We start from the raw sequence: 26,783 nt of genomic DNA on the forward strand, positions 1-26,783 counted from the left end.
TTCTCAAAAGATGACATTTTATTGCTGCATCCAAGGTTTTGATACAAGTAGTACCAGTAAGTACGTAGACACACAGACACACAGGGTCACCCACACGCTATAGCATACAGATACAGACCCACAAACCTCCTAGTAATTGCTGCAATCAAGGACCATGATGAGGATGGTGCGGTCCATGAGGCCCTGGAGGAGGAGGTTGATGAGGTGCCGGATGGTGTGGCTCTGGCTTTGGCGGTGGAGGTTCATGGTGAGGACCTGGTGGTGGTGCATGGGGAGGCTCATGGTGAGGACCTGGTGGTGGTGCATGGGGAGGCTCATGGTGATGAGGACCAGGGTGTGGATGTGGCTCCGGTGGCGGTGGGTTAGGCATTTTCTCCTTCTCCTTCTGCTTGCAATAAGACTAGCTAGTATTGACAGTAATGCAGGAATTGCTTGTGGGATCGCTTGTTACTTATATGGTAAAAATGGTCAAGGAATCGACTAAGTTCACACACAAGAAGAGAAGCTTCTCTTCCACAACTGAAGGTCATACTCTCCATTCTTTATCATCGTCGGCTGGTAGGTATCACCTGCAATTCATAGACTTCTCCAGAGTGTTTTAGAAAATTCTACCCGAGTTTCTGTGGTCCAAAATCATGATGAGTCACCAAGGTAGGAATTAAAATTATAGGGCCATTAAAAAAAAGGGAAGAAGCATATAAATACGGAAAGTTAAATCGAGTTCACACTTGACATCTGGTTGTAACTGTTGAGCTTAGCTAACTAGCAAGGAACAAGGTAAGAAAGTAGAGCTACCCATACAACAGTTAAAATTCTACCCGTCCACTCGTCCATCCAACAATTGGATGGATAGGACAGAAGGCAAAGCAGGATGGAGAAGATCAAAATTCAGGATAACATCTTTTTTGTATCTCATAATAAATATCTCATGAGCAGCATTATGGCAAATCACTTCAAAGTTATTTCAACAGCACAAAAAATTTCCCCAAAAAAGCACCATCAGAGAATTTTCCCCAATTAATCATTTGGCCAACGAAAGGGTACATCAGTACGCTACATGTTATTTTTCATAATAAAAGATCTACCATTAGTAACAACTATTTACATAAATTAACTATAACAGGGGAAAGCAACAGAGCAAAACCTCCCACTCTTTTTCCCCAAACCAAAGATTCGAAATCCAGCCTAAGCATTACCCGTTTAACTATGCCTTCATCCAACGGCTTAAGGCAAGCTACTGGTATCCCATTGGCCGATTCGTCTCAACAGCCTGTCTAATACGCGGGAACCGATCAGCCCAAGCAGCGTATCCTGCACATGGATGAAAACATACACCATATTCTTAGTGGAAGTTCTGATGAAGATGGCAAGTAAATCCATTATTCACAGGGCTTTATCATACAGTGCAGATAACCATAAAAACTCAGGAAGGCTGCAAAATAAATTTGATTTACAAACCTGCAGTAAGAATCTGATGAAGATCCACTTCTGCTTTAGCATCATCTGCCATATCCTATATAGAATTGGGAAGAGTGCCAATCAGCAAACAAATTAGGGAATTTACATTATTACAATCCATGGTGATCACTAAATGGATGCTAGTCATTAGTTGTTACTATGCGACTCAAATGTGGAGCAGGGACGTGTTGTTTTAGATCTAGATAATAATTGAACGCGTTCAACATGATCCAACCAATTCTCAGAGAAAAATAAGTGGGGACGGGAGCTTGCTTTATTGCACAAAATGGTCACACAAAAACAAATTCAATCAAAAGAAAGAGGAACGGAGAAACTACATCATGGATTTGTTTTAATCTTCTCAAGGGTATCATCTTTTAAAAACTTTTCAACCAGACACCACCGAGGGGGCGTCTGATTTCCACAAAAACTTAAATAGTTTCACATGACTGTTGTGGCAGTGCATCCAATACCAAACACTATGTCTGATAGACTCAGTGTCCTCAGCACATATCACAGTTAGACCATTTTCAGAGAAGTATATAAGCACTGATTCCCTCTCCAAGTACTGGGATGATACTAAGGAATTATAAGACAAGTTACCTGCCCACATGAAGCCAAACCTCTCACTATGAGCCGAGACAGGTTATCAAGAATGTTTGGTTTGAAATCAGAGACATTCAGCAAAAATTCCTCCGTGGTTGAGTCCATTATCAGAGAACAAATGCTTGAAGACATCATGATAATTTGTGGGTCGTCAACATCCTCTGAAAACCATGAAGTAATTCAAGACAGGTAAATATTTGAATTAGCCCTGTCTAAAGGAAACTCAGTGGCCTGTTCAGACATTTTCAACTGAACAAGCAAAGAGAAGGCATATTCATTCTTTTCAACACGTAAAAAAGCAGAACTAAAAGATCACACTTGCAAGGAAAAATACAATATGAAATTAGATGTCCAATAAATGACAAGAACTAGCGAACAATTCGTCAACATGTGAAAACAATTCAAAGAATAATGAATATATAGACATGGTTAGATACAAATCATACAATTGACATGCATGATTAAGACTTAAAAGCTCAGAAACAGTGACGACATAACCAATGAAATGGCTATGAAATAGGTTGAAGGGGATGGCAAAACTCATTCACATAAACTCACACAGAGCTTTCCAACTGAGTTAACCACGGTTACAATGAATAAATAGGCAACAAGCCTTGAATAGAATTAGAAACCTATCTAAATTAGAAACCGACATATGAGACTAGCAAACTCAGATGGAGCTAAAACTAAAATACCCAAGTACTAACATAATCTACCTAAAATAAGTTATCACATCAAAAATAAACTACCTGCCAGCACTTGCCAGACCAAAAAACAGTTTAGGAGCAACCCTTAGCTTGATCCCCAGAGTGGATCATGTCAGTCCATGAAGACTAAGGCTAGTGCATGACATTCAAGAATCCAAGACCAAAAGATCTAGGGAATATATGGGGAATGGCAAAAAGACACCTGGAACATTGCACTTGCCACGGGAACCTACGCGTTGGTTGTGTGACTTGTGTCAAGGTTCAAAAAATTCCATTTCAAACTCATTTCTCCTACACTCGAGACAGGAATTTTTTGGAGAAATTGGGGCAAACTTTGGCCCATTCTAGTTGATAGAAATGGCCAAGCATGACCTAAACAGTGAAATACTGGAAGTTTAGCCTAACTTTTGCAAGTTCTTGTTTAAGCATGACTATACATGTCAAAACATCATATTGGAGAAACAAATACCCATAGTGGTAGTTCCATAATGGTAGTTTCATAGCTGTCAAGGCAGCATCCAGGTATCCAGGCAGAGTTCTCACAGTGTCTAGGCGACAGGGAGTCTTGAGGAGTAAAAATATCAAGGCAGCACCAAACAAGGCGCCTATATGACAAGGTGGCACAAGGACACCTAGAACAACTACAGTCCCTGGACCCCTAAGCTGGCAACACCTTGACAACTATGGGTCCAGGTGCTTTCCCTCACTTTGTTTGCTGGCGTCATCTTGTCGCCCTGGTTCTGTTTATTCCCTCAACAGCCTTGGTAAGCCTAGATGCCATGACAACCAACAACAAGCCCCCAACAAAGGGGCGGCCAGGACGCCCTCCAACGGCGCAGGCCAGCAGATGCAAGGCCAAGCTATACATACCTTCTCACCACTCCCAAGGTTATCTTAGGTCTACCCCTAGCTCTTCTAGTTCCTTCAATATGGATTATATCACTTCTCCGAACAGGAGCATTTATAGGTCTCCGTTGAACGTGGCCGTGCCACCTCAAACGACTTTCTCTAAGCTTATCACTTATGGGAACAACTCCCAGACCAACTCTAATATGACAACCATGGGTAAATATAATGCCCAAGCTTGAGGGGACTGCTCATGTGCCACCACCTGTCCATTCAACATATTTGAACATATAATAGGGAAAAAGAACTCTATGGAGTGTCATGCCTGTGCCTAAGCATTGGGGCAAAATAAATGCCTTGCCCCACATGAAAAGCAAAAATACCATGCTGATGCCTCCACATGAACTCCCATTTGCCCACGTACACATGCAGGGGCAAACCTACAACACTTACCCTATATCACATGTATGATTTGAGTGAAGTTCTGAGTTCTCTATATTCTACATCATTAATCATTTTCTTTTTATTTCTGACATTTCTCATCCAAATTCCTCAAGGAGCCCCATATTAAAGACAGACCTTCCTAGTAACCAATATATATTTTAATTAGAGCAAATTGCACTGACACCCCAAAATGAAGGCTTTAAAACACTGACACCCCACTTTATGTTTTAAAAACACAGACACCCCATTCATTAAACACGCTAGTCCATTATGTTAGTAAAACCATTAACCCATTGTTTATTTTTCCTTAATTCCAAAAATGCCCTTACCCTATCGATTCTCTCTCCTCACTCGGATCTCCTTTGCTCACCCCGTCCACCCCACCCCCCGGAGCACCAAAAAACGCCACCAAAGAAAAAAAAAGCCACAGAGGAAGAAGTTGAGAACCGGACACATTGAGGGATGGAGCCGTGAGGTTGTTATTTGAAACATTGAAACCGCAAATTAGGAGGATTAATGCTAGGGAGATCCGAGAAGCCATGCGCAGAAGAAGCCCGCAAGTGGGTGATATTGTTGATGGAGTAGGGTAGGTCGCCGGTAAAATTATTGAACGAGATGTCCAACCGTGTGAGCCTACCCAACCGGTCAAGCTGAAGGGAAAGACCCAAAGAAGAGATTGTTCGAAGGCAGAGACTGCGAGGAGCTTCATCCGAGAAAACGGAAGGAACTCACCGGAAAGACGATTCAAGCAGAGAATCAAAACTCGGAGCCGGAGAGCCGGCCAAGGGTGTTGGACGGACGGACCAACAAGGCGAACACCGGGAGACGAAGAGTGGCAACATAACCGCAATTGTCGCACATTCGACCCGACATGACGGATTCCGACAAACCACCATCCGAAATTAGATTAGGACAGACGGAAGAAGATGAACAAAGCCCTGACCGATTTTAAAAAAAAAAAAACCGAAAATGGAACGAAAACAAACCGCCTAAAAGCTAAAAGCCGAACCGAAGCAACAAAACAAAGGGGATGGATGAAAGTGGAAGCGAGCAGAGAAAAGTGGAGATGAAAACTCAAGAAACCAGATTTAAACCACCTTACATCTAATTTTCCGAAATTAAATATTGATTAGTAAACCTCCTTTTCATTCGGTAGTTTAGATTCGACTTGTCAAAGAAACCTATTGATGGGAGGGATTGAGAATGTGTGAGAGAAGAAAAGAATATACAGATAGGACCGATGGGTTGCGATAAAGAATTCTTGAAATAGTGGGGAGTGTTTGTTTTATCTCCCCATCTCCGACAAGGCGGAGCGGTCGGAAAAGGCATTTCATGACCAGCCATGGAACCAACCTCACTGGATCCTGCAACAACAAAGCGAGAGTGGATTCTAGAGAGTATTGTGTTTGAAAAAGCGACAACGATCGGTTCTCGAACCCCCCGAACGGAGACGGACGGCGGCCCCCCCGCTGCCGATCTTTCTTTCTTGGCGGCGGCGGGCACGAGTGGACAGGAAGCGAGGAGATCCGGGTGAGGAGAGAGAATAGATAGGCTAGGGGCATTTTTGGAATTACAGGAAAATGAACAGTGGATTAATGGTTTTATTAACCGAATGGACTAGTGTGTTTAATGAAAGGGGTGTCTGTGCTTTTAAAACATAAAGTGGGGTGTCAGTGTTTTAAAGTCTTCATTTTGGGGTGTCAGTGCAATTTGCTCTTTTAATTATTATGTGATCATTCAAATTCACTTCAATGCTACAGTTGCACTAATACCCAATATCAGTAAACGAATAATATATATTAGGTTATTGCTGTTTCACCTACCATAAATCATGGAAAACTATGAACACCGGAAACCAAAACACATACAGAAAAAGTATACCAAAGGCAATGCATATCCGAAAGTAATAAGACCTTTCATTTTAAAATGAATTTGCTAATAGGAGCTGTACTAAAAGGGTACCTGCCCAGTGCATCAATGCTCTTAAAAGACGAACAGAACTAGAGACATCCAATTGAACTCCAATTTCCTCTCTCTAGTGATCAAGCAGGAAAAAAGTACATTAAAAAATTATAGAATAATAAAAATATCTCTAAGTACAGAAGTGGAAAGTATCCTATTGTTAGGAAACTACCTTCAGAAGAAAATTTAAGATAATATCACATGCCAAGAATATGGTACCATTATCCTTAGCCACCTGACTGTCAGGCCCAACCAATTTCACAAGGCAATCAATAACCTGTTCACCAATCAAACATAATTATTTCTGTATCTTCAAAACCATAGAATCACTAAGAAAACTTCTTGTTCTTTATGCATCATCTCAATGAATATGACATGCAAAATGGAGCTAAAATGAGAAAACAAGCAAGGAACGAAAAATTTTGTTCCATAAAGAAAGAGACGGGAAAAGGGGGGCGTGGGCCACTTTTTTCCATGAAAGCTGCAATCATTGACATATGTGAAACAGTCATCAATGGGGAAGGTACCATTAGTAAGAGGGGAGGGCCAAGTACAAAAAATATGAAATGAAGGAGACAATCCCCAAGAGATTGCATTTTTTCAAAGTATTCTCAGAGCTAAGAGCTAACAGAAAGGACCCAAGCTCCTGATTTAGAATCTGGATTCAAGCACGTCTCATGAATTTCTCTTGACGGAGTTCAGATAAAACATAGGGCATGGAGGCTACCCCTGTTAGGGCTATCTTGTTCGTGCTAAATAGTTTGGGAATCATGATATTTGGGTATCTAGGTGGGCTTCCAGGATTTTGCTTTGTGGTGCCTCGAGAATGTGGGCTTGATTCACCTGTCCTATGGTGTCCTGTGGCTCTGCACTTTTGTATCTTGGGCATGAATTACATTCACATATCTCTCATATCTCTTTCACTAAATAAAACAAAATACAGGAACAAATGCAAGAAAAGAAACATGGAAAATTAATACTTTCTGTGAATTCCAATTAAGATTCAGAGAATTAGATTAGATTGCTTTAAAACATAAAAGCATGAACTTATCTAAAGACCGTTACATGCCAGATATTTTCTGGGGTAAATTTCACGTATCCCTTTTTAGATAGCATAATATAATGTCCCATCCCAGTTTTGCAAAAATATCATATACTACCCACCATTTCTATGCTCAAATATCAGATTAGTCCACTATGTTAGTAGATTCCTGTTATGTAATGAAATCAGCAGGTTATACTTAATCCCTAACCTACGCTTGATAAAGCGTAAGTTTACAACTATCTCCTCTAACACAAGCCCTGCCATTTCTTTCCCTACAGTCGCCTCCTAACCCTGATTGTCTGACCCTTCCAGCCAAAGCATAGGCCAGGACAAGAGAGAACTATAAAAACCTATGCGGCCTTGTAATCTATCCCTTTTGAATTATGCTTTGTGGTTATTATTGAAAAAAATACCAACACAATTATCACTGAAAAACATTTCTCCGCATGTGTTCAACCCCTCCACAATCCCATACCCACTCTGTTTCTTTTTCCCTTGCTCTGGCCAGGAATGAGCCCTTCAAAGTACATAGGAACGTGGAACAAGATGGATATCTGAGCATTTAAATGGACAAATGCAAAGGCCTATAAAACCCAACAAATGGCAATCCACCAAATCCAGGAGAACTGCAAACAACTAATTAATCATACACGAAAGTAAGCAAAACAAAATTGAGAATCGGATGCAAGAGTATCATAAGGTCATAATAGAGTTGCAGGTCAGAGTTCTCAGAGCAGAGATGATTTAATTGCACGAGATTTTAACATATTTGATACTAAGTGACCTAGGGTACTGAGATTAGCACCCAAGTTTGAGTTCAAATGGCTTAACAACCAGAGGGTTCTCTGAAATATGCAAATAAAATAAAACCAGATGAGATGGTAATTCAGAAAGGGAGTAGTATGTTGAGGGGAATACCTTGCTGAGCAACTGGTCATGGACACATAGGAGTAGGAGACTACAGTTTCAGGGATTTTACTACTCACGTCACTCACCAAGGACATACATCAACCGCCCAAGTGCCTATTTTTGGTTTATTTGTTTCAAATTAACATAAAATTGTGCCCTCTCCTCTTCTTTTCAGATTTGATGTTCCAGCTGTGGATTTTTCAGATGGGATTTGGCATGTTGGGGTGGATTAGGATGAAGAGTAGGGATTGGGTTGCAGATGTAAATGTCGAAGAGCAGTGGTGTTTTTAAGGAGGAAGAAGAAGAGAATGATGGGACTAAGGTTAGGATTGTCAATGAAGATGGGAAATGATATAGGAATGTAAGAGGGTCTATTGTTTTCTTTTCATGTTTTAACACTGTTAGATTATGGGGGCAGTTGATACTCAGCAAAATGGGATGCAACATTATATTATGCTGTACCTAAATCGAGGATACATGAAATTTGCCATATTTTTCACTAGTTTGAAGAAAACTTACAGCATTATAATTCCTTGTCTTCGCCAAAAGTTTACATCCTCCAACATTCATGGTGATTTGGCACAGCATTGGAAGCATGAAACACACCGAGTAGAAAGGGCTGCATTCAATTAGCAGAGGCAATAAATTACCAGTATATCAATAAGCAAACGCCAAACATAATAAAAACAATTATCATTCACTTAATCAAGAACATGGTATCGTGGTCATCAAAAACCTTGGTTCTTCTTCACCTTCAACAGAAAGAATAAACTCGAGAAGTTCTTGAACTTTTTCTCTGCATGCGTCAGGTGCTTCAGCCAAATAACTGAAAATTTATATTTATGTTAAAAGTTATCAGCACATCCAAAAGGCAATTAAAAATATAGTCAAATTCAGCATCATCACAATCACAAGTAGCAATTCAGATGGCAAGGGGAAAAGCCATGTGGAATTTCCATGGTTTTATTTTTTGTTGGAATTATGAAATCTGACATATTGATGTTAACCTCTTCAAAGTCCAAACATAGCAAAAGGATTTTTTTTTTTTTTTTGGCACAGCCCACAAGGGAACAGGTTCCTCTATGATCACCTAAATACCTAATTGTCCCATGCATAAGGGTGATGGGGCTGGGATGCAGAGATGGATGGATGGCAAAACTAGAAAGGATTAAGCAAAGAACGACCACCAGAGCTGGATTTAGATGACACAATGAACATAATAAACAACAAGTAAATCGTTTGAGGTGCCAAGGCTGTGTTCACCAAAGTCTTTGGATGCTACAAAATGGAGGAGTGGCTTGATTAAGATTGAACCAACTGAAAAAGCTAAGGGCAGGCCTAAAATGACCATAGGAGAAATGGTGAGGAAAGAGATGCATATCATAGCCTTGTATCAAGTTTACAGCCAAAGTATGTCATTTCACTATTAAGCTAGGATACAGAATTAAACTAGTATTTTGCATTTCTTATTCAACAATCTAAAGGTTCCTTAATATTATAATAAAGGTTCTATTCAGTTTAAAGATTTATAATTAGGGATCCGTCAAGTTTCAGGCCAAAATATGATCACTTGACCACAAAGAGGTCAAACAAAATCGATCTCCGAAACACGTAGGGCTTCATTGAGGTTTTGATCAAAAGACTTGAAGCCCAAACATGGCCAAGTCAAACTCCTCGAACCTTGATTCAAAATAAGAAAAAATTAGTGAAGATGCTGGCTTGGTTGTCAGACAAAGCAGTGCAACAGCAAAATTAATATATTGTTAGAAAAGCATTAGTTATAAACAGATACAACTTGTATATCGAGCAAGGATACCTTCCAATAATCCGTACTGAAGCTAGAAGATCATCACCCTTTCTGTCTCCATGATCCTGTGAAACGATGACTCAAAACCTTAAGTCATGAAAAAGCCTACTAGTAATACTGGAAACACACAAAATAACTGATGATATAACCTTTGCATCTCGCAAAAATTCCAGAACTAAACCGCTTGTCTCATTAAGGCCAGTTATTATTTTTGTTAAAGTACTTTCACTGATGATATTTCCTGCATTTTCCATCAAAAGCCAAATAAAAATGGGTGGAACTTGCAAGAAGGAAACAGAACAGTAAACTCATAAATAACACTAATTTTCTTGTCCCCCCCCCCCCCGGGGGCCTAGGGAAGAAGAAGAAGAAGATTTTCTAAGCATAAATAGGGAGTACTTAGCCAGATACACAACAAAGGCCCCCAGAGGGGAGGTAGTTCTGTGCATATTCATGTTTGATTAGGCTCACTACAAGGTCTTGCATTTCATCCACAAGGTTGGTGATGCAGTTCAGAAGAACAAGAAGACTCGGCAGCAAACCATGCCATTTGGGTGTACCATGAATGGACCAATGGAATTAATTTTGAGTGCCCAATAGGTTATATGTATCATGGATGCATACTTTTTGAAGAAGAGTTGTAATGGAATCTCCTTACCATTTTTCTATTCGCTTATTAGAGGGGAGAAACCCCAACGATTTGAATAATTTGTTAACCTATGCCCACTGATTTCTGTGAGATTACTCCTTTAACATGCACTGCAGTGAAGCTTTCGGTAGGATAACAAATGGACTGATGAGATCCGAAGTTCCGATCCTTCTTCCTTCAAAAGTCAGAAATTTCTCTGGCTCATGCATACTGTTTCATTTCTGATTTGCTCTGATGCTCCCCTGAATCCTAATCTGTCCAGTGACCGTTATCCAAGTTTCTTTAGTTTGGACAGATACCTATGCTGCAGCTGCAGCAGACCCTATCCTACTAAGAGATGGTAAATCATAGAGCCCTCTAGAAGACTAGAGGCAGCGCCTCTTTTACTTGGCTTCTAATTCTGTGCAGCTAGTCCTCTATTTTACCCACTCACTATTTGGTCCCATCAATTACTAGCGCACTTGACACACTGTCTAGATGACTGTCTTGGAGGGGGCCAAACACAAGGCAACACCACCTCAGTGACGAAGGCAACAGTATACCTTGACAACCTAAGTTACTAATTCCTTTCCTCATTTTCTATCTTGACTTCCTTTGTTATTCTACTCATTAGTTTCTATTCTCTTGTGGCTAATTGCTGAACTCAAGTTTCATAAGTTACTATCAATCTCCTTATATGCTCAAAACAGATCATGTATCTGGTTTAACCTTCAAGGGTTTATCATCCTTCCCCATTACTATTAGCACACTCAACCAGAAACAGAATCCTAGTTGCTGGTTTTGCTTCCTACTATAATATCCACCCCCTTGTTGTGATTATTTTATTATTATATAAATTAAAAAGGGTGAACTTGGTACCAAAGGCTTCCTCACAAGCAGAGTCCACGGGCCACACTCAACATATAATTATATAAATTATGATTAAATATTTGTGGTGATCTGTAGAAATTGATATTTTAGGTGCATAACTAGGTTAATAATAGTATGAAAGAGGTAAAAGGCTGCACTGAAAAATATAGTCTTAAACTTCAAATAGGATCTAAGCCTCATAATATTTACCTTGGCATTTTGGCAACTTCATGAGAACTCGATCTATTCACAAACCGGCCATTAGTTTTTATCTAATTGGTTGATAGAGTTATGAAGATGTCATGCTAATTAAACTAGTTGAATCCACCTAATGAAATCAGTAATCCATTAAGTACCTAATTAGTTAATTAAATGAACAACTATAAAAGCCATAAGATGAAATTAAAACATAAAGTGTTATTAGTTTTGCTATCAAAAAGGGTTAGAGGAAGAGAAGAGGTGAAAGGAAGAAGAAGAAGAACTTGGAGAACCAAGCTGAGAGAATCAATGCTGAGTTTTTCTTAAATATAAAAATCCCATAAATTCTAATATGGTAAAAAGATAGCTAAAAACCAAAGGTGAGGTAAAATAGTTAAATTTGTTTCAATATCTGAATGTGCAGGCCAGCTCCATAACAGCACTGTTCAGCTTATGACCCTACCCAGATAGGGTAATGCTGACATCGTAGATGGCACCAATACCATGAATTCCAACAAAGCTGCACATTCAAAGCTCCAGTGTCACACACCACTCATTCATAGGGGACCCCGACATGGCTTCCAAACTAGATAACCTCACCTACAGCTTCCAGCCTGGTAACCACCTACAAGATAACGCCATGGAACAAATCATCAACAGCGGGGTGATGATTCCAATCTTGACTCTCAAAACTGCTATCCATGTTTGTGTTCTTCTAGTCTGAAATCAATCAGGGCTAGGGAGCCAGAAATCTGCCCCGGCACAGGCACACCCTTGTATAGCCAGGTTTTGCTTAGCTGAGGCGACGGCACTGCAGACAGCTTATTATAGCTCTGATCATATAAGATTCGATGATTTGGTGGCCAGCGCCGTATGTCAACATAAGGCAAAGATAAACCAGTGAAATTGCTGTGGTTATAGAGAGGAGAAGCATGAGAAAGAAGTGGCTTCATTTGGCTCCATGAAGGGGAAGTGGGGTAACAGAGGAAGGAATAGTTCAGGCAGGACTCTACTCTGTATTGACTCGAATTTGTACAATCTGTCTCTAAACCCATCCAATGTCTCTGATATTCAGTAATATAATCCAAAGACACAGCAAGGGATGAGGGAAGGGGAGTGAATATTGGACAGAGATGAAGTTTTGGAGTAATATTGGATGGATGAATAAAAGTAACTCAGACAAACAGTGTTAGTAATAGGGTGTCTGACTGATAAATTGGATAACTCAGGGAGGTGGCATTAATTTTAGGTGGGAACTCTAGGAGGTGCTGAAAATTTCCCATATTTAGCAAAAAACTAGAATTATATAACTTAAGGGAAAATTTCAATGAATATGAATCGTGAAAAGCATTGACACCCTAGAAGTCTGCCAAATTGGCAATAGTATTAGATCTGTGAGTTGGCTACAGGAAAAGACGAATATACCGTTAGTTATATGCATGTATTAAAAATCAAAATTATGGTTATGCCTCTTAGCATCTTTGGGCTACGGTCAGAAGCTGTGATAGGGCCCTGGGATCACGGTATTACGCTATTAAGCTACATTGAAGAGAGAGACAAGGGATTAGGGGTTATTTAAGGGTTATAAATAGGGGAAGGAGGTTTGGAGTAGGGGGGATATTTTTTGGAGTTATGTTGGGCAGCCATAGCCTGAGGGGCACCATTGGGTGTGGGGTGACTGGCACCATTAAAACTAGTTCTATTTTGTAAATTTCTTGTGTTTTCGTATTAATTTCCGTAGTGATTAGTAGGTACTTATCAACCTGCAAACTCATCTTTCTCGGAAAAGATGAGATCCATGCTCTCTGTCCAAATTATTGGAAGTATTTTGAAGAGAAGATGAAGGAATCTCAGCAAGAGGGCCTATTGCATTGAATCCCAGCATTAAAACGACAACATCAATCCAACCAACTTATCGAGAACGCCAGTCAAAACCTCTCTGATGTTTTCATCGGACTCAACATCCAGCTCTTGCAGATCTTACGGAAATTTTTCATCAGACTGAAAATCCAGCTCCTGCAGAAACTTTTCGGATTGTTTCATCCGACTGAACATCCAGCTCTTGCAGAATGAATTGGTCATCATTTAGCAGCCATAGGGGTTAGGGAAAGACTGCATTATCTTGCCCGGATTTCACCTCTTTGATCTGCAACACTAGCCCTTTCAGAAGAATAGGGAACTGACTCTCCTTGCCCAACCAGTCAAGCTGCAATCTGGAACCTTAAAGCCAACCTCACGATGAGAGACTATCTGTATGAGTGCAAGAATTTGAACTGGGGTAGATCACTAGCTGAACAAGGTATGCTAAAGGTTTTCGTGGGACCATCCATAAAATGGGTCGCGGTACCAGGTGTTATGCCCCCCCCCCTCCTTTGAAAACCTTTCAAGCTTTCACAGTTTCCTGTCTCCACCTAAAGCTCATGGCCAACTCCAAATCTTCAAGTTATGGCTGTTCCATCTGTTTGTTCCTTTCCTTCAACTTTAATGGAATTGGATCCTGCTCATAACCTTTGCAGTAGCGATAGAGTGTTAGGTTTATGTCGTTGCAGTAGCGATATAGTATTAGGTTAATGTCGTTTGGGCACTTCAATGTTCACTAGTAACAGCTCTTTCCGTGGGTTCTTCTAAAGGCAGCAAGGATTGCAGCACATAAGAGGACGGCAACCAGGGGATGGGATCTATGGAACAGAGTGAGGAGGAGAATCAGTGATTCAAGCACTAGTCTCATCCTCATTACCCTCCATCTCTACTATTGTTTTCCTTACAAACTTCCATAATCTTCTTATTCTATGCCACCTTGGAGGATTTCAGAGGAGGCTGCAGAGACCAAGAAACACATCCTCTTCCCTACCTCTGTTCAGCTAGACTATTTAAGAACTGGGGTCCTGGAGCAAGGAGACACTTCTCTAGGACTTTAACCATGATGAGTTAAAGATCCCATAACCACTCCCAGTGCTGCTTTTCCTTGATCATTTGTTCTTCCTAGGTCCTCTTGTCTGCTTATTCCATCCACAGATTTCAAGGCTTCTGTCAAAAACCTCCCGCGCAGAATTGTAATCAGAAACTGGATATCTCCCTTTCATACGAACCCAAGCCTATTTGCAACACCCCAAGAGGTGCCAATCACCTGCATTTTAGGTTACCATTAAGTTCTCCAGCATGAAGGAAATGATACCTCTTTTTATAATGTTTTCTATTCTTATCAAGGCTAAAAGGGTAAAGGGTAAATTCACAAGAATATAAGGTAGTTTAGGGATTACAAAATCATATAACCATGACCTAACAGACCAACAGAGTGTGCTTTTCAAGTGACATTTGGGGTTTCTATGCCAATTTGGCATAACTCTGGGGTGTCTATGCTTTCTGCCGTATATCTTGGGGTGTCTTGAAATTTTCCCTCTACAGTATTTGTGCCAAGAACAATGGTTATATTGAAAAAGGGAGACCAGCATGCCATGTTTGCTGACAGCAACACCTTAACAGTGGCCCTATCGCCAAAGCACTTAGATAACTATGACTGATCCACCTTCAGCATCTAAAGCAAGCATAATTGAAGATTAATTCCTTAAGAAGGCAACTATGAAAGACAAAACAGAGATTTAAATTCTTCAACGTCAAAATATAAACATTTTGAGAAGCACTCTTGAAATGTCTAGAGACAGCTACATAGCCTAATTTTTCTTTATCCTTGTTTACATTGGGTTTGATGAATATTAAAATTCAAATACAACAACAACAAGCCTTGTCACAACTAAATGGGGTTCGCTACATGGATTCTTGCCTTCCAATCAGATCTATTTTCTCTATTTGAGGCCACACTGGATACAATCATACAAGACATAAGTTATACATATCTTTTCTCACCACTTCTCTTAATTCCTTCAATCTAGATTAGATCACTTCTCCATACAAGGGCATTTACAGGCCTCCATTGAACGTGGACATGCCACTTCAAACGACTCTCTCGTAGCTTATAATTTATTGCAGCTACTCCCAGACCAGCTATAATATGATCATTATTTATCTTATCCTTCCTAGTTTTGCCATTCATCCATCTTACTATCCTCATTTCAGCTACATTGAGTTAATTTATAAGATGTTTCTTAACAACCCAACACTCTGCACCATACATCATAGCTAGTCATACAACAGTTGTATAGAATTTTCCTTTGAGCTTTAAAGGAATACATCAATCACATAAGACCCTGAACACGCCTCTCCACTTCATCCACCCTATTCCACATCACCCTTTTATTTCTGATTAAGCCAAGGTACCTAAAATAATTGCTTTAAGGAATCTTCTCATCATGTTCACCACCTCATCATCTGCTCGATCATGATTGAAGTTACAAACTAGATATTCCTTTTCTATTCTAATTGGTTTAAAACTTTTTGATTTGAAAGTTGCTCTCCATGATTTTGAATTGATATAAATCTCTACTTCTACCTAAAATAATTGCTTTAAGGAATCTTCACATCAAGTTTCACCACCTCATCATTTGCCCGATCATAACTGAAGTTACAAACTAGATATTCCTTTTTCATTCTAATTAGTTTAAAACCCTTTGATTCGAAAGTTGCTCTCCATGATTTTGAATTGGTATTAATCTCTACTTGTGCCTCATCTATCAATACAATATCATCAGCAAAAAACATACACCAAGGAACCTCATCTTGAATGTTTTTGGTTAATTAATCCCTTGTAAGTGCAAATAAATATGGGCTTAAAGCCAATCCTTGATGAAGACCAATTGTAATTGGGAATTCACTAACTTGTCCCCCCACCGTTCGTACACTTGTCACTAAGCCAACAATCATACACATCTTTAACTATGTCTACATATTTACTTGCAACATTTTTAGCATCTCGTACTTCACCAATTAACGATCTAAGTTCTCTATCATAAGCTTTTTCTAGGTCAATAAAAACCATAAGAAGGTCTTTCCTACACTCTCTTTACCACTGAAATTCAAATTAGGAAGAGGGGGAAAAAAATAAAGATCTCATTTACAAAAACAAAATTTTGTAAATTTAGAGATAATCCCCACTAGCAATCTTGTTCAACTAAAATAACTTGTTCATCCAAAATTGATATACTGACAAATAAATTGTGTACCTCCACTTTCACTGTCATTTGAGATCAGTTTAATTATTTTCTCAATCAATGAAAATGCTGTAGCCAGGTCTTGTTTCCTCAAACGAATAGTTTCCGCTGTGCCTGATGAACTCTTAGATGCTTCATACTTCAAGTAGGCAATGTCATTGAGAAGAACAGCGACTTCAACCCTTGAGGACTCCAAGACAAGTAGCAGAGACCTGCAAGCATATGAAAAATATAACCATGACAGCCAATAGATAAGGACAAATAAAGAACAACATCAAGTAGAACTTAAAGACTAACTTGTCAACTGGTATTGGGTGTTGAACATCTGGTACATCCTTCTGACTAATTAACCACATTTCCCCGACTATGGACATCATTGAATCCGCCAAAACAAGAGCCTTGAGCTTTTCAGAAGCAGCTGCATATTCAGTGAAACAAACTTAACTTTAACCAGCAACAGAAAAAATAGACTGTCACCAAACTTCAATCCTGACCTCAGAAAGAAAGACTTGCATAGGCTAAGGCTCTTACATTTGCATTACATTTGAATCAGAAATCCAAAATGTCATGTAGGTAAGTAAATGAATTTTCTCATATAAGAATCGCAAGGCAGCAGTTGTTACATTCTTATTTAAAAAAAAAAAAATCCAAATCACCAGATATTCCCACTATTCACCTGTCTCCCCCCCCCCCCCCAAAAAAAAAAAAAACAAACCCAAATACAACAAAACCCAGATTCAATATCCAATTGATTAGAAGGAATCAAAAATTACGAAAGTTGTCCACAATCAAATCTATCATCACAACAATCCCCCCCTTTCTGATGATGACAAACACATGACTCAATAGAGACAAAATTACATAAACAAGGATTTGTCTACCATGTTGACGATATAATCTCAACTCAAGAATGGAGATTCTATTTGCCAATAAGATACAACTATAATGTGCAAGATTAAAGATCATGGCATTGAACATATTCAATCACATAAAACATATTGAATTATGCATTATATTCTTCTCCCTACTATTGAATCATATGTTCTTTCTTCTCCCCTTTTGTCATGTCCTAAAGGAAGGCCCCTCCTGAATGGATGGAGTAGTGGGCATAGTATATGCTCCCCCTCAAAGGGGGGGGGGATCATGGACAGAAATAAGCAAAAATGCGATCTCACCATCCATATCAAAATATCATAACATAAACATCTATTACAATCAGTGTATCAAAAATCCATTCTAGAATAATATGATTGAAAAGAAACTAATTGTCAAAACAGAGTACCCCACAAACCAGAATCTAGAGCTATTAATTACAACCCAGAATGGTAGTTTGGAAAAGAAAAAAAAGAAGCCCTAATCTATAGAGCTGAGAGAGCATCATCCAGGGGGAAGTGGGCAGTCATTCTGATGTGAACACAATTTTGACCCCTGCCTAAACCCGAGGTGGGGCCCACAAAATGGCACTAAGAAGCCTCCCTTGGCTGGCCAAACCCTCTAGGAGGGGTATTTTGTGCAGCCCTAATTAGTTGCTGGAATTTAATTCTAGTTTAGTTACAAAATCCAGTTTGCTTAGGAAGTTCATTTTGAGTTGGTAGTTGAATTAGAAGTTGAGTCCTTAGTTCCCTAAAACTCTAACACATGTGACAATTAGTCTTAATTAAATAAGAATTTGGCATGTGCTTACTAGAGTTTTAGGTTATTTAAACTTTTATTTCAGCATGTGTCCATTAGGGACCCTTAGATGTTTTGATTTTATTTCAATGGTTGAGAATATGTGGAGGGATCCTAATCTATAAAGGAATCTCACTTAGTGTGAGAGTTTTTTAGTAGGCTATAAATAAGAGTCTACTCTTTCTACGTAAGTTGATTCTGATTATTGAATGAAAAGTTATTCAGTTGAGGACCAGGGTTCTTGTTGAGGGGACCTCAGCGGATTTTAGTAAAGTCATTCTTTAATATTAACACCATTCAGAATTTCCAGCAAGTGTTCTTCAAGCATCCAAATTAGTAAAACAATCCCAGCCCCTTACCCTTTCTTCCCCACCCACGCAGGGCTCCCCCACCCCTTTTCCTTCACCCCCAGCCTTCCTGTCCCTGCGCAACCCTATTTCCCCTCCCCTCTTGCTGTGGTGACCTGGCAGCAACCTCCCCAACCCCCATGACACTCCTGCACCTTACCCCCACCCTCTACTCCCTAGACCCTCCCCTACTCTCTCCCTCCTCTCTCTGTCTCTTCTACCCTATGGCAGCAGCAGCAACCCTCCCCTCTTAGATCCTAATCCCCTCCCCCTTGCCTCTCCTTTCACTCTTAGGTGGATCACATATCACCCCTCATCCCATCCCTCCCCTTAATTTCATCTAAAACATAAAATTTTAAAACCTCTAAAAATTCTGCACTTCATCTTCTTCATTAAATTTCTGCAATTCATCTTCAACCACTAAACTTAAACCCTAGTTCACCTAAACCTTCAAACACACTCTAACACCACTTAGGATTAGCATCTCCTACACCTATTCTACTTCCCCTTCGGAGTCCTAACCCTAGTTGACTGCCCTACAAGTCCCAATTCAAGTGGGAAACCTCTAATTAGACCCCAACCATTTAGGACTAAGTCTGAAATTACAAGACAGCAATAGCAGCACTAAGTCTGAAATCACAAGACAGCAATAGCAGCCCCATTCTCCAACCCTAATACCCAGTTTCCAAACCCTACAGTTAAACTCCAGATCTGGAATCAACCTTACACCAAGGTTTCAAGTTCTAAAACCCTCTCCCCTCTTACCCTAAGCCTGGCCAAACCTTCCTAGACCCCTATCAAACCCTTGAGAACCCTAAAACCCACCCTACACATCCTATAATATTAGTTTTCTTTGCTGGAAGATTCTGGGCAGCCCTTAATTTTAGGGAAATCATCATCAAAACCCCAAACCCAAAACTGGGTTAACATCACACCTTCTTCAATAAGCTCATCACTTCTTCATAGTCCTCACGCATGGTTCTCAAAATGTCTTTGTGAGCTGATTCATCTCCTCCCGCAAAGCATCTAAATCTGCTTGAGTGACCATCCTGGAACTGGATGAAGTCCCCTCATCCCATTTAGGCCCATAAGTATTATCATCTTCATCAGAGTCATCCCTGGGGATTTGTTCCTCCACAAATTTTCTCTTTCTTGATGCTTCTTCTTCTTGATGGATCTTAATGCACATTTTCTTGATAGTTGCTCCATCAGTGTCAGTTGGAGGATCCACCATAGCCTCATCAGATAGGTTCAGATCAAAATGAACAAATATTTGTGTCAGAAGTCTCACATAAGGTACTTGATGTAAAAAGGGTTAACCCCCCATGGCTGAACCTAAAGTGGGCCCTCTAGAGCTGGCTGAACCCTCTAGGAAGGGTATTGTGGTTACTTTAACCCTAATTTAGTTGCTGGTTTATTTTTCAGACTTTTATTTTTAATTTGCTAAAGATTTTCAGTCAGTTAGAAAGCCCAGTTTAAGTGAGTCAGAGTCCTGGAGTCCTTAGTTACTTTTAATTCCAGCACATGTCAATTAGAGTTTTAATTAAATAGAATTTAGCATTTGTCAATTAGAGTTTTATGTTACTAAGAATTTTATTTCAGCATGTGTCAATTAGGATCCATTAGATCTTTTATTTATATTTTCAACTGTTGTGATTAATGTGATGGGATCCTAATCGATAAAGGAATCCCACATAAAGTCAGAGTCTTTTAGTAGGCTACAAATAGCATATTATTTCTTTGTATTCATTAAGTTTGGATGAATAAAATTTGTCCAAGAATTGCAGCCAAGGAAAATGCAGCAGGGTCCTATTTGGTTAGGACCTTGCGGTTATGATGCAGAATTGGAAGACATATTTACGAAAGAAGAAGCCCATTGGGTTAGGCCCATCAAAGGCCTAAAGTTGTCATCTGAATCAGCCCATGGCTTTCATGGGCTAGGGCTGTTTTAGTGGGTTAAAGTTAGCCCACATATGTTGAACTTCATAGTCTAGACCTAACCCTAAATCTAATTTTTGGAAAGTCAATAAAAGGGGCTTTAGTTTGAAAATAAGAGAACTCATTGTCAAAGGAGTTCTCCTTTGTCAAGAGTTAGGTAGTAGTTGAGTTATTAATAGGTAGGTGGTGTTAGCTAGTGGTTAGATGTTGCCATTAATGTTTATGTCTCTTTAGAATGTTATATAAAGAGACTTATGTAAGTGGTGAAAAAACAACTTGTGAAATGAAATCAAATTGCTAGCTAGCATTCCTCCTCTTGGAGAACCCTTGTTTTTTATCAAGGTAGATTGGTGTTTGATCCAATCGATCCACCTTGCGGTGAGAAGCCCGGGTGTTACATGTTACTTTGTTGCCCTTATTGTTCTCTTAATTCTCTTATATTGTTCCATCCATTCTTCTTTATAGCATACTGCTGTTTTGAAAACCTAATTAGTCCTTGTTCTTAAACCAATATCCTTGTTCTACCACTTCGGTTTTCAGCCTTCCATTATATCTGAATTTTATCTATCTTAAGTCTATCAAATCTGAAGTTGATTCCCTGTGAAAGGTCCTATTTGGCTACTGTTTTGATCATTCAAATACAGTACTACATTAGGTTATCTAGCAATTCTTTATTTCATCAATTCAGTCCTACGATTCCAGCAAGTCCAGCAATCATCCATCCTCTAATTCAGCCCTCAAGTAAGTACCAGCAACCTGCCCACCTTTTCTCCTTCATTCATAGCAACCCCCTCCCTCACCTCCCAAACCCATCGCATAACCCTCCTTTCCTCTCCCCTGTTCTGCACAACTACATAGACCCCTCCCCCTTGCTGCCCCATGACAGCAGCAGCATCCCCAGCCCCCTACGACATCTTAGATCCCTTCCCCCACCCCTGTGATACACTGATACCCCTAGGCAGCAACCCCTCCTGCACACCTTACGGCACCCCTCTTGTTTCTCCTTCTTCCTTCAGCCTTCTATCTCTGTCTCTTATTTCTTGCAGCAGAAAAGAAAAAGGCAGAAAACAGAGAGGAAAAAAAAATAGGAGCTGAAAAGAAAACAAAACAAAAACAAAAAGATCCAAGGGTGTTTTCTCAAGATCCAGCCCCTATTGATCAATCCCTACTTTTCCCCTTTTCCAAATTATCCCGTCCTATTTAGAGTCCCATCTCTACTTAGCAAAATTATCCTTCTCCTTCCCACCTAGATTTGACAATTTTTACTGGAAGATTCTGGGCGGACCCTAAATTTTAGGGAAATCCTCTTAGAAACCCTAACCCTAAAATAAGGTTCACATCAGCAGTCCTCCATGATAACTCAGCTTGGCACATTGCCTCACATGCATGAAATGTAGGGGAGGCCATCTGGTAGGCTGTACACAGGCTCCAAGTGACATATGCCTGGAAGTGGTAGTCGCCATGGTGGGAGATCTCGCGAGATCTCGCGAGATATCTCGGTTTTTTCATAAACCGAGACGAGATCAAGGGCGAGATCTGCGAGATGGGATATCTCGCTCGAGATCTCGCCATATCTCGCTATATCTCGCCATATCTCGCCATATCTCGCCCCAAATCTCGCCATATCTCGCTGGAACTCTCAATTTTTACCAAATTTTTTGTAGATTTCAGCCAAAGTTTCACTTGCAACTACTCTTAGCACATCTACAACATCAAAGAAAGCTCAATCATCCTCTACTTGTCTTATGAACTTATGCGTTAATGACTTATATAAAACTTCTAACGGTTGTATACTTTTATCATTCTATTCTTGAAAGTTAAGATTGTAATACTCATATGAATGTTATCTTGATGACATTTAAGTTATTTGATATATTTGATACACATGATTTTCATTTATATGCCTTAAGGTTTTATATTACATGTTATATAACCTTGCATTCTCTAATCCTACAGCATTAATGGTTTTATATTATATGTTATATAACCTTGCATTCTCTAATCCTACAGCATTTCGGTTTCACAATATGGGTAGACTTAGAAATCATACTTAGGGCTGTTTTCTCACAAATCCAAGGCCACTAGTGTGTTCAAAAGGCATCAAATAGGCTAAATACCAAGTTTTAGCCTAACTGGGACCCTAAAACCCACCGAGATGGGCTACCGAGTTGATGCCCAAAAAATGGCATATCTCGCCGAGATGGTCGAGATCTCGGTTTTTCATGGTAGCGAGATCTCGCTCTCCCACCATGGTAGTCGCATCCCTATGACTACTGATGGAGTAGGATGTTATATGCCGGAATCTTGTGGAGAGTCCTGGGAATGGGGTGAATGTGGATCACACTCACTTTGAAACAATTCTGCAGATGGGAATGAGATGCTCATGAGTCATGAATACCATCAACATCCATGAACTCAGATGCATCACTTCTAGGAGATAGAAATTTCTGTTCTCCATCAGGGATAATTCCTAGAATGTGACCAAGTTCAGTGACATTAAACTTAACATTTACACCTCTCCCCCTGGAGGTTATGACCAAACCCTCGTCTTCTTTCATTTTGGTGATAAGGTTGGTGTAGAAACACCGCCAAATCAGGGTAGCAGTGACAGAGGTGTCTACTCTATATACATGGTCTACAGGTGAGGTCTTTGTGTCATTCTTGAGCCTTGAGCTTCTGTTTGCATGTAGGAATGCCGAATGCTCATACCTTGGTCTTCCACTCCTTGAGTCCTCAGAATCTTCTTTTCACAGCATTTGGACTGCTTACATGCAATATAAGATTTCTACTAGAACTGCATTAGCTATCATCGAAAAATTCCAAGGGTAGTGGGGTCAATTCGCAAACCATTTCCTTAAAGGCAGTTAGGTCAACTCCCTGACAAGGCCCAGTTGTCAGCCAGGGCTCTCAACAGGTTCGGCCAGTCCAAGAAGGTGCTTCTGCATCACAAACTCTCTGAGGCAAGTTGTAAATGAAGGCTGTCAATGCAACCCTAGATTAGAAAAGATAAGACTAGCATGAGTGCATGCCAAGCACTTTCCAGATTTAAACTGTGGATTGAATTACAGATGAAAATCAGGCAGATTAGGCTGCACTCAACTGCTCAAGTTGGATTACTTCTTTAGTCTTTGACCCCAGCTGTCCAGCACTGAGTGAGAACACCCAAACCACAGAACCCAAAAACAACCTAGATAAACAGTTTGTTTTATCTTGATTACCTGTTAATAAAATATTATGATCTTGCCATAGAAATATAGAATATTATGCCCTTTCCCCCACTTCTAACCCACTCTAAGACATGGCACACCCAACGACCTAACCTAACTTTTAATACCAAACAGAGTAAATTCGACACATTGGAACCTTGAATCCAAGTTTTGATAAAGAATTTACCTTAACTGGTACAACCCATATGGTTTTTTGTTTTTTTTTTCTTTTCTTTCAAATAGAAAAACTAGAAAGACCTCTACAGTACAGGGTGTCCCAGATTAAATAACTAAAACCAAGCCCATATGGTTTATTTTTCAAAACCAAAATGGATGCCAGACAATTTGGCCTGGCAGTAAGAGATTTTATTCTGAGCAGTGAATCAATATGCTGATTCCAGTCTTAGATGTGGTGCATCCAGTGTGACCTATTTACAACAAAAGTATTTCAAGTGCACTACCACTTTCCTGATTTGGAGGTAGATTCATTTCCTAATGGCAGTTTGTTTTACCAGCTTCCTCATCCTTGGATACAATCTACATATAAGCAATGAGCCTAAATACTAGATATTACCATCCAGACTAATACCATTATAACCCCAGTCCCCAGGGTATCCTAACACCTATCATAAAAGTTATAGCAGTGTAATGACTTCTGAATTCTAAATAAAGATATGATTCATAAAATTAAGGATTCTTCCATGTTCGGCCGTTATACAAAAAGCTCACCATCCACAAAAGGATTAAATCTTGCAAGTACTTAGGCAGTCAAAAAGAAACTCATACCAACACGATTCTGTAAGACTGCCACAATTCCTATGTGCATATAGGTTGCCCAAGTGTCGTTTGACAATGAACGAAGAGCATCATGCAACAATACCTACAAAACGAGAAAGATGAAAACTAATATATATAATCATACAAAGAATTATTTAATTAAACTTCAGGACATAAGATAGACATGATGACAAATAGCATACCAAATGGTATGTTTATCTCTTTCTTGTTTTCCCTTTGGGGTATTGGTAATGATTATCTATTCATCCAAAAAAAGCATGCTAAATGGTAATGTGCCAAACAGAGGAATCTAATGAAAGCATTTTATAGGTTGAGAAAACTATTTCATGAAACCTAGAGAAAACATAGTTGGGCATTATCAAGCTCAAGTATTTGACCAATATTTTGAGTCACAAAAACAATAACAACGAGCTATCTGAAAGATTCTCTACATAAGATAAAGTACAGTATGCTTTAGATGAAACATATCAGTGCAAGTTAACCCATCTTGTAGTAGAAGATTTTTCAGAAATAAGATGAGAGCCTCCATACACCATTCTTTGAAGAAAATATGACAGCGAGGAGGTGGAGTGCTTCAAATTTGATGGCATTGTGCAGCAAAGCAAACTGCCTTGATATCGCAGCCACCTGAATAAACAAGAACACTTAGAAACCCTAATGACACAAATAAAAACACAAGGACATAAAGGAACTTATAATCAAAAGAATATATATATATACATATACACATCACCAGAACAAAATTATTAAAATCAGGAAAGAGGCATTGCCACAACAAATTACCCCTAATGGCAAAACAATGGGAAGACTCACCACATGTGACAACTCCGATGGACATTCCACAATAATGGCATCTACGGGTAGCTTAGTCAGCATTAGCTGCACAAGTTTCATGGCGAGCTCGAATGAGTGAGAACCTTCACAGCAATGGCATCTCATAAATGTTGAGCATACAATAGGAATATAATAAATCAGGTTGGGTTTTACATCAGGATATTAAACTAAAGCTTCAATATTTCATTACTGCATATTCATGATCAATAACAGCCGCAAAGTATAGCATTTCAGTGAAATATTATGCGCAATTACTTTTTAGCAAGTCAAGAAATACCATCAGGCAACGCATGCATGCAAGAAGCAAGTACATTCATGCCTCCAGATTCAAACAGAATTGAAGGTCCATCTTCAGAAGCAGTTGATACCAGAAACAAAATTTCATAGCATTCTTCAGAAGATAGCGCGAATCTGTAAATATCACAATATCATAGAATCTTTGATCAGTATAACCTGCTTCAGGCAGTTATTTAGTCCACAAAATAAAATTTTTGATTTTCAATTTCCTAATGACTTGTTCCAGAAAAGCAAAACCTATAAATTTTAAATTTGACAAATATAATAACAAACTCATAAGAACCACAGTATCAGTGAACAAAAAACGAATATGGCATAGTTGAACCAACCACTGAAATCCAATTGATTGATTAGCATTGCCTTCCTCAATTAGTTCAAATCAAAAGATCTTTGTATCAAATATTTCCAAACATTCAAATCATTGCAAAATATGCTACAAGGATAATTTAAGTACAGAAAAGAAAGAGGGGGTCCTGCAAAGCACCAAAAAAAAGTTCCTTCAAACTCTTTAGCGCACACCGCTTTCAGTTTCAGGTAGCTGAATGGCATCAGCGTCCATGTTGACTCCATGTGTAACAGCTGACACAAGCACCACAACCCAGCAAACAAGACCGATGGAGTCCAAGGCTTAAAGTATCTTTCCATAACCAATACATATTGTATCTTCAAGGTGCCAACAGTACCTAAAAACAGTGCTATTTATACATGTAAGAGACCTCAACCTGTATAAACAATCAACTGAAAACCATTGCTTCATCATACTTTATTTATCCCTTTTATTCATAATTTATCTTACATATTAGTCACTCATGGTGTTTTGTGCTCTAAAATTGTATTTTGCACATACCCTAAGTCCATATGTTTCTTGACCATTTCCATAATTATCTTGTGTATCTTGCATCTCTTCAATATCATACAATGTGTCTCTTAAAACACCCTGCAAGTGCCAATACCTGGAGCTTTAACGCAAACAGGATATAGAATGATTAACAACTCTAATTTAAACCAATGGATGCGATGGAAATCCAAACCAAATGAATGTCATGTCATGCTGAATAGAGACAACTCAGTCCTATCCCAACCAAATGAGTTTGATTATACAAATCC

General features: G+C 39.4%; 1 protein-coding gene across 2 annotated transcripts in view; it reads right to left on the bottom strand.

Annotated features, from left to right (window-relative positions):
* LOC149025310 (neurochondrin family protein) overlaps positions 1 to 26,783 on the bottom strand; it is a 32,062-nt gene continuing 5,279 nt past the window's right edge. For both annotated transcript variants that reach the window (XM_089145527.1, XM_089145528.1), the window contains 15 exons: positions 25,657 to 25,790; positions 25,359 to 25,462; positions 25,077 to 25,172; positions 24,534 to 24,627; positions 16,883 to 17,003; positions 16,598 to 16,797; positions 9,934 to 10,025; positions 9,794 to 9,849; positions 8,714 to 8,803; positions 8,497 to 8,596; positions 6,196 to 6,300; positions 6,024 to 6,096; positions 2,062 to 2,225; positions 1,459 to 1,513; positions 1 to 1,311 (listed from right to left, as the gene is read on the bottom strand). In XM_089145527.1, the coding sequence (XP_089001653.1) occupies positions 1,235 to 1,311; positions 1,459 to 1,513; positions 2,062 to 2,225; positions 6,024 to 6,096; positions 6,196 to 6,300; positions 8,497 to 8,596; positions 8,714 to 8,803; positions 9,794 to 9,849; positions 9,934 to 10,025; positions 16,598 to 16,797; positions 16,883 to 17,003; positions 24,534 to 24,627; positions 25,077 to 25,172; positions 25,359 to 25,462; positions 25,657 to 25,790 (1,561 nt within the window). In that variant the 3' untranslated portion in view covers positions 1 to 1,234. The remainder of the gene's footprint in view (positions 1,312 to 1,458; positions 1,514 to 2,061; positions 2,226 to 6,023; positions 6,097 to 6,195; positions 6,301 to 8,496; positions 8,597 to 8,713; positions 8,804 to 9,793; positions 9,850 to 9,933; positions 10,026 to 16,597; positions 16,798 to 16,882; positions 17,004 to 24,533; positions 24,628 to 25,076; positions 25,173 to 25,358; positions 25,463 to 25,656; positions 25,791 to 26,783) is intronic.

The sequence above is a fragment of the Hakea prostrata genome, chromosome 2 (assembly GCF_041222555.1).
Source record: "Hakea prostrata isolate BN-2017 chromosome 2, UWA_Hpros_2, whole genome shotgun sequence".
In the NCBI taxonomy this organism is placed as follows: domain Eukaryota; kingdom Viridiplantae; phylum Streptophyta; class Magnoliopsida; order Proteales; family Proteaceae; genus Hakea; species Hakea prostrata.